Consider the following 9,543-nt stretch of genomic DNA (forward strand, 5'->3'; position numbering starts at 1 on the left):
CCAGACTCCAATTATTGAAGAGAGACCCAGTTTTTCAGGCAAGCTGGGGTCCAATCTCTAATAAAGTTATCCAGGGTAAAATTTCTATTTCTTAAAATTCTGTACGTGGGACTCGTCTTGCCGAGACACTAGCGCAAACCCTGCATTTAGTACATAGGCACCAAAAGGTAATGTGCAGACATTAGTTTTAGAGACATGTCTATGCATATTAAGTAGCTCATTTGCATACTCGTTTCACCCTGTGTATGCAAAATTTCAAAAACCTCACAGAAGTACATAGGGGTAACGTGTAGATATGATTAGTTTTGCAGCCGTGACCGTGCATATTGAGTATAATGTCTTATTTCAGCCAGCAAAATCTTAAAAACTTTAGAACAACAATGATTGCACATATTCTGTATTCACACGCGAGAGTTGCAGAGTTTAATTTTAATTGTGCTATCAATCTAAATATACTTTAGTGTGACAAAATATTAACATGCCTAGGTAGTCACAGTCTAGAAATTAATAACCAAGCTAAAGGGCTCATAACCACAATGGTGGACATCGTCTGTAGAAGTATTCGCCTCACTTGTACTTACTGTGTTGTGCTTGTTCTTTGCTACCTACCGTGTGCTATTCAGTACGACGTCCAACCTGGGAATATCGACGAAGATGTGCAATTTAAAGAATTCATCTTAAAACACAGAAAGCCGTATATCGCTGGCACAACGGAATACGAACATCGCTTCCGGGTTTTCCAGGTAAAATATATTGTATTATGGGGGGGGGGGGCTCCTCACCCATAACCTAAACACTAACCCTATCACTCCAGCCCAAATGTAATTTTATGCCCGTCAGATAACTATACGTGTCCTGAAGAGGGCATATACAATCAACTATACGTGTCCTGAAGAGGGCATATACAATCAACTATACGTGTCCTGAAGTGGGCATATACAATCAACTATACGTGTCCTGAAGTGGGCATATACAATCAACTATACATGTCCTGAAGAAGGCATATACAATCAAAAGAGGAAGGGGCACTGGAGGGACAAGGTTGGGATTAGAGTTATGGGTGAGGGGCCTTAAGAAACTCTTACCCACTATTCATTGAAATGTTTTGAACTGTCATACATACATACACACATACATACATACATACATACAAGGGCTGTTTGCTGCAAAGGGTCTGTATGTCCTGGCCCAGATCATATGAATCAAAATTATATCATATGAATATAACTCTATAGATCAAACGATCACATGGATTATATTATTTGAAATCATAAGCAGCAATGACTGAAATTTATACAATATTGTATTTTATTACTAACATTTTATTTGTCTACCAATACAAACTGTATTTCTATGAATGCAATCAATTTTTAAGTATTATTATTGTGGACAGGTGATTGCGGGGATTGCTTGTCATTCTGATATTCATCCACTTGACAAATGTATTGTACGTGTACCTTAATGTCCCTTAAATAATTTACAAAATTACATGTATTGCAAACATTGAAGCGGAGAATGATCAATAGTGAACAACAGTTATGAATACTATTAGGATAACTGGCAGGTGCAAGCAGGGCCAATAAACAAAGACAATTAAAAATCAGTAAAAAATAATACGTAAGGTCATAAGATATATATATTTTTTTTAATTTCACAATATTCTACAAAGAACCAAAAAATAAAAATGTTGTGAGTGACCCTGTTTGAATTGACACACATTCTGACCATCAACAAATAATTGTTTTCTTCGGCCTAACAAAATTAATGTTTGATTTTTTTATGAGATAGTCTTGAAAACGCCCTGTGAGAAGAAGATAAATGTTAGGTTTATAGAGAACTAGAACTATATATAAGTTGGTCTGCAATATGTCTGTTTTAGCCATAAAGATGTATTAAACTTAGTTTTCCAATTATTCACTACCCCAGTTGCCAGTAAATGAGCATTACTCCATACCTCTCAATATATGTATGTTTAACTCACAGCAAAGCTTACACAGAATCCGTAAGCGTATTTCTCTGTCAAGACAACTTAACGACACAGCAGTTTATGGAATTACGCAATTTTCGGATCTCACACCTGATGAATTTCAACAAATGTATCTAACCTTAAGGCCATCAAAATCATCGCAGATTCCTGTATCATTGGTCCAATTTCCAAGTGCATTTAACAGCTCGAATGTGCCTCCTGATATGCCTAAGAAGTATGATTTGTAAGTTCCAATAATGCTTCAATATATTTGATTATTCTTTTTTTTCATTATATAATTTTTTGTATTATTGTACACTATTTTCAGTCGAGTGATCACCGACAGACTATTATGACAATGAAAAGAGAATATGTTTTTTATATATGTAAAAATATGTAAAAACGTCAATTCATAGAAAAAAATGATTTCATCACAGATTCATTTCATCACAGATTCATTTCATCACAGATTCATTTCTCCCTCTGACTTGATATGAATTTATCATATGCATTATCAAATTAATGTATTTTACAGAATTAATTTTGGAAAATCTGTTTTATAATATATTTGATATATGCTTGTAGTATAAATTTTATAATTAATAATACATGAATGTATACACATTAGTTTTGGGGAAAATTTGAGAATAAACTGATATTATAGACCCATACAAAATAACATAATAAAGAAATAATTCTGAATGTCAACTGATTTTCTAAATTTTATTCAGATGTTGTTTTCAATTTATTGGTTGAGTATTATTGTGTAATGATGTAAGATATCTTGCTACATTGTCTCGTTTCAGGAGAGATAAGAGTGCAGTGAGTGCAGTCAAAGACCAAGGCTCGGTAAGCGATATCCTTATTACTTGTTATCATGAGTTGTGTGAGCAGTCCCTGGAGAGTGTCTACTAGTAAATTGTATTATGGCATTTAGTATAATGGAGATGAGACGATAACTAATCAAGAATGACTGTAATTCTAGTACAAATGTCGTAAGATTTATTTGCTCCATCAACAAATAATTATAATTTAAAATTGTTTTGAAGAAAAATTCTATTTTTTAATTGGATTTAATTAGTTGTAACATGATTGTAGAACAAAGAATGTGAACATTGGTGTTTTCAAACATGGAAACAAAAAATATTGGAAGACTCAAGTGCATAACTACTGGTAGTTATATTTCTTGTCAAATAAGAAGAAACGTCAGTGTAGATTCTTGCAAAGGGAGAGAATGATATTTAGGATTATTTTTTGACAGTTCATGGGAGGGGTTTGTTTGATATTGTCTCCATTACTTGAGTCTACGCTCATAGTAGTACCGGTATAAAAATGTCAACACTATTCTTACTGACTAATGATATGCCTCTGATATTTCTATTTTTGTTTTCTCCTCTCACAGTGTGGTGGCTGTTGGTGAGTATTCTTAACATTTATATATCACTGCTATTCAGTGTCAATGTTCTTTCATTCTAAGCACATTTAATACTAAGAAATGTTGTGATTTTCTGCACAGAAAACACCTTAAATCATGTGTATTGAAATGCGTGCTATAAAAAGGAATGTTTATTAGATTTTCAGTGACAAATTAGAGCTCCTCACTGACAAATAGGATTTGGATTTAGGCTTATCACTGAGAAACTTGGGCTCCTGACTTAAGAAATTGAGACTCCTTGCTAAGAAATTTGGTTTCCTCATATGGCTTCTGTGTCTGATGTAAACAAAATAGAGAGTTTGATTGTTATGCCATTACCATGATTGCATTAATGCTCATTACATAGCTAGTAGTTTACCCAATCTAATATATATTATTTTGAATCATTAGCAAGTACAGTATCAGGTTAAATGTATATACTTTAGATTTGTTTTTTTCTTTTATTTTTAATTATGTTTTGGTGCCAGGCAACATTTACATTGATTTAGGTCACTGCTGTCTCTCTGTTATCTGTTGTTTGGTGCTGTGTTGTGTCTCTAACCTAAAATCATGTGTTCAGAAAGTCGGGGCAGACTGTACTATAATGTTTGCTTCAATGTCTTCACTTGTTAGGTCTTTCAGTACAGTGCAAGGAATGGAAACTAAGTGGGTACTAAATGGTGGTAAAATGACTGAGTTGAGCGTGCAACAACTGATTGACTGTGATACATCCAGTAGTGGGTGTGCTGGTGGTGATACATGCATCGCTATGGCTTGGCTAAAAACCAAAAATGTTGGACTGATCACATCCCATAATTACCCATTCACAGGACACACTGGTGAATGTAGAATAAAAAAGTGAGTAGCTTCTATATTGATTGCTATTTTGTTACTTTGATTCCTGTGAATTCAGAATGAACAAACAAAAACCAACTCTATGAAAAACGAATAATATTTTCTGTAATTTAATCTCTCGAGTAAACAATGACTCAAAATGTATTATATTCTACTTAGAATTCTGTTGCCATCGTTATATGTTCTGTGGGTTGTAGAGAATTTCCTTGACTTAGCCTCTACCCTTTCTGTTTTTTTTGGTCACGTTTCACTTAACGTCTTCCGAAACAACCTAAATTAATATGTAGGGAATGATACCTGGTCATTGAACATCTTTTTTCTTTTCTGGACAGTTACGATGGTGATTGAGATAGGCGTTAAATATTATTTTGCACTCTGTTTAATGACTTTTTAAACAAAATCTCGTCGTTTTTTTGCTGAAATCAGTGCCAACAGATTGTATTTAAGCATCGGTATTTCAATTCTCCACTGTGATGTAAAACTGACATCATCAAAACATGTTCTTGGAAATCCCACAAAATTTCATCTACTGTGATTTTTTTACTTAATCATGCAATTATTGTTACTTTTGCAGTTACACTGAAGGTGTTCACTTGAAGGACTTCACCTGTAAGGAGTAAGTTTATTTTTAAATAGAAATTTGCATTATTGTTACAGTAGTTTATACACCACAGCCCTCCAATAAAAACAATAAGCATACCAACTCATTAATAAATGCTAGGGGCGAGGGTGATCTGCCATCTCTGATAGTAGATTCATCTAAGAATTTGAAAAAGTGTGTACAATAATCACTATTATATTATAGCATTATCAATATCAGTGAATTTTGTTACGTCATTGCTGCAGATTATTTGAAATAATGTATCCAATCAAGGGCCTGTACCATGGATATGAATAAAATGTTGTTTTCGGTAAGAAAAAAAAGAGAAGGTATTAAAAAAGAAAAGAAATTATGACTAAAATCAGCATCAAATAAAATGGTGCATTGCCAATAACAATGGATTTCAATATTGAAATAATTTTGTAAGGGCTCTAAATCACTTTTGGTCATGGTGTTCTATCTAAATGTTCACATGGTGGATATATATTAAGATTGGGAATCAGTCATTTTTGAAATATTCTCACTATACCTTCAATATGTTATTTGAAACTCACAAACACATGTAGCAATTTACTGCCTGATATTGTACATCCAACTTTTCACAATTCATACAATGTTTTCTGTTCTAGGTATATTGGTAAAGAAGATAAGATGGTGGAAAACCTGTACTACAATGGCTCTTTGGTTGTAGCATTGAATGCTCGCAGTTGGCAAGATTACTTGGGTGGCATCATACAGCATCATTGTTCAGCTGGATTCAATAACCATGCAGTGCAGATAGTGGGGTATGATATCACAGGTAATTATGATAAATACCAAATATATCGGTACGACATCACAGGTAATTATGATAAATACCCAATATATCGGTACGACATCACAGGTAATTATGATAAATACCCAATATATCGGTACGACATCACAGGTAATTATGATAAATACCCAATATATCGGTACGACATCACAGGTAATTATGATAAATACCCAATATATCGGTACGACATCACAGGTAATTATGATAAATACCCAATATATCGGTACGACATCACAGGTAATTATGATAAATACCCAATATATCGGTACGACATCACAGGTAATTATGATAAATACCCAGTATATCGGTACGACATCACAGGTAATTATGATAAATACCCAATATATCGGTACGACATCACAGGTAATTATGATAAATACCCAATATATCGGTACGACATCACAGGTAATTATGATAAATACCCAATATATCGGTACGACATCACAGGTAATTATGATAAATACCCAATATATCGGTACGACATCACAGGTAATTATGATAAATACCCAATATATCGGTACGACATCACAGATAATTATGATAAATACCCAATATATCGGTACGACATCACAGGTAATTATGATAAATACCCAATATATCGGTACGACATCACAGGTAATTATGATAAATACCCAATATATCGGTACGACATCACAGGTAATTATGATAAATACCCAATATATCGGTACGACATCACAGGTAATTATGATAAATACCCAGTATATCGGTACGACATCACAGGTAATTATGATAAATACCCAATATATCGGTACAACATCACAGGTAATTATGATAAATACCCAATATATCGGTATGACATCACAGGTAATTATGATAAATACCCAATATATCAGTACGACATCACAGGTAATTATGATAAATACCCAATATATCGGTACGACATCACAGGTAATTATGATAAATACCCAATATATCGGTACATCACAGGTAATTATGATAAATACCCAATATATCGGTACGACATCACAGGTAATTATGATAAATACCCAATATATCGGTACGACATCACAGGTAATTATGATAAATACCCAATATATCGGTATGACATCACAGGTAATTATGATAAATACCCAATACATCGGTACGACATCACAGGTAATTATGATAAATACCCAATATATCGGTACGACATCACAGATAATTATGATAAATACCCAATATATCGGTACAACATCACAGGTAATTATGATAAATACCCAATATATCGGTACGACATCACAGGTAATTATGATAAATACCCAATATATCGGTACGACATCACAGGTAATTATTGTAAACACCTATTGTGTTGGTATGATATCACATAATTACTATAAATACTATCCAGTGTATTGGTATGACATCACAGGTAATTATGATAAATACCCAATATATCGGTACAACATCACAGGTAATTATGATAAATACCCAATATATCGGTATGACATCACAGGTAATTATGATAAATACCCAATATATCGGTACGACATCACAGGTAATTATGATAAATACCCAATATATCGGTACGACATCACAGGTAATTATGATAAATACCCAATATATCGGTATGACATCACAGGTAATTATTGTAAACACCTATTGTGTTGGTATGATATCACATAATTACTATAAATACTATCCAGTGTATTGGTATGACATCACAGGTAAATATATAAATACCCAGTATGTTTTTATATATAATCCCATATTTTCTCTTAGGTTGACTTCAGTCTAAGATTTGTATCAATCTGAGTTGCGATAATTACACATGCACATTTCCAAACATGTTGATGCCACAAGCGTTCTATTTCATGTGACGATTTTTGTTCAAAACTGCTTGGACTTTTTATAATTTCAACCCATTTTTTGGTTGAACTGAATAATAATTCAAAAAAAATTCACCCATCAGTTTGCCAAAATAAATCCATAGTTATCAGACCATATATAAGCCCAGAAGTTCCAAACAACATTCAGACAGTCCAATGAAAAAATATTTGGCAGTACGTGATATGCATTTTCAATCTGTTCTGTATTACGTCACACTATAGTGATGCACATATCATTTCTCAGTTAGATGCAATAAACATAAATCTTCGTCTAGTGATATGTTTCATCTATTTCCTGTAGGACCAGTTCCTTATTACGTGGTCAGAAATACTTGGGGTCTTAAATTCGGACTGCAAGGTTATTTAAATATCAAAATAGGTGATAACGTCTGTGGAATTGCTAGCAGAGTTTCAACTGTGGAAACAGTGAAGACATGAACTTACAACAACTTCTACTTCTGATGTTCTAGCTAGAATTATAGCTAAAATTTATTTGACAATAAATTGTTTATTTTCACTGAAAAATTAACATCTTAAAGTCATTGAAATTTCAGTTTAATGCTGTTACTGGTTGTGAGGATTGGAGAGCCCTCTATAGGTGAACTGACATTTTAATTGTACTGTAAAATGCAAAGATCAAATGAAACTTAGCTTATTAGAGGTTTAATACATCAGCTCCTGAAAGTCTCCATGGATACCGTATTCATTTGCATAAGCATGCTCCAGCATGTAGTAACAAGTGCCCTGAGGTTGTATTTAAACAAGATAAACTGTCCCTTTATATTTTCAATAATCATGTATATCTTCTCAAAATGTGTTCTAATTTTCAAAAACCATCAAGTTATGTCTGATTCTTTTTATGAAAATCTACAATTTACGTCAATATCTGCATACATGTATTGAAAATAATACAGATGTGTGTACGGTGTTTCAGGACTTTAATTAGTTTTGATTTGCTGTGATTGTATGGTTTGAAGCCCATTTTATCTGATTTAATTTAAGCATCTGAAAAATACAATCTTGATGGTTTTTGAAGACGTTTGGAATTAGAACATGTTTCAGACCATAATACACAGTGGATGTACCCATCAATCTCATTTTCTTACAGTATGCAAAACAGTAATTTACAAAACAATGTACACATTTACTTATTTTTATAAATATATGTTTTATAAGTAATTTTTACATATTTAAAAACAAATCTTTTTGTAACTTTGAATTATAATTACCATAAAATCTGTATTAAAAGTTGCATTTCTAATAGAAGTTGCACCTATTTTCTTTGAACAACTGAGAACTAAAAATTCACCATTTCTCATATGTGTAGATGGCTCTAATAGAAGCCACATCCCTTCCATTTCATTGATCATTTTAATAGAAGCCATGGCTTCTAATACATATTTTACAGTAGTAAAATGTATTACCAGTAGTTGATTATTGAAAAAACAAATAATAGAACCTTTTTGGTTTTAAAGCCAAAATGAATAGATTTCAGATCAAAGGCCAGAGGTATACCATAATCCAGGCTATAATTTAGAAGGAATTTACATGAAATTTAAATGTGTCCTACAAAGCTACTGTGGTACTTCAGATAAATTTCACATGAAGTTTTTTTTTTCGGACTTGCTGCATGATGTTGACATTTCTGTCTCTTCCTGGTGTTATTAGTCAAGAATAGTTGACATCCTTGCGGTGTGTCCTATTTTTAGATTTTCTTTCACTTCAATGTAACACTCTCAGTAGGAATTGAAACATTCTGATTAAAATCTGTATGAGTAGGCTTCAATTTGTTTTTTACATTTTTTTTTAATTTTTATTATTTTTATTTTATATATGAAACCAAAACAAATATTTGTAAAAGATTGAAGTCTATACCTACATCAGATTTTAATCAGATTGGAATTGAAAAAGAAATACAACTATTTTAGTGCCTAATGAAATTACATGGCATAATGTGCAACTTCAAGGTTTCATGAAATTGATCAACAATTAGTTAAATTCATAATTCACTGAATGCTTGTTATATTTTTATATACACAGTTTTAATAAAGATAAATACCCAGACAA

The 9,543-nt window shown here is 32.5% G+C and overlaps 1 protein-coding gene across 1 annotated transcript; it reads left to right on the forward strand.

Moving 5' to 3' along the window:
* The first annotated feature begins 536 nt into the window (after positions 1-536).
* On the forward strand, positions 537-9,543 carry LOC100368679 (cathepsin O-like). Its single transcript, XM_085498356.1, has 8 exons — positions 537-743; positions 1,984-2,210; positions 2,773-2,815; positions 3,369-3,382; positions 4,014-4,238; positions 4,810-4,851; positions 5,466-5,635; positions 7,778-9,543. Exons 1-8 carry the CDS (start codon positions 537-539, stop codon positions 7,912-7,914), a joined length of 1,065 nt encoding a protein of 354 aa, XP_085354482.1. The 3' UTR covers positions 7,915-9,543.

Source organism: Saccoglossus kowalevskii, chromosome 4 (genome assembly GCF_978046115.1).
Source record: "Saccoglossus kowalevskii chromosome 4, keSacKowa6.1, whole genome shotgun sequence".
NCBI classification, from domain to species: domain Eukaryota; kingdom Metazoa; phylum Hemichordata; class Enteropneusta; family Harrimaniidae; genus Saccoglossus; species Saccoglossus kowalevskii.

Bases quoted from the DNA above. Each gene is read 5' to 3' on its own strand.
- LOC100368679 (XM_085498356.1), top strand. From the start codon at position 537: ATGGTGGACATCGTCTGTAGAAGTATTCGCCTCACTTGTACTTACTGT. The intron at 4,239-4,809 runs GTGAGTAGCTTC...TTACTTTTGCAG, and splicing joins GGTGAATGTAGAATAAAAAA to TTACACTGAAGGTGTTCACT. The intron at 4,852-5,465 runs GTAAGTTTATTT...TTTCTGTTCTAG, and splicing joins AAGGACTTCACCTGTAAGGA to GTATATTGGTAAAGAAGATA.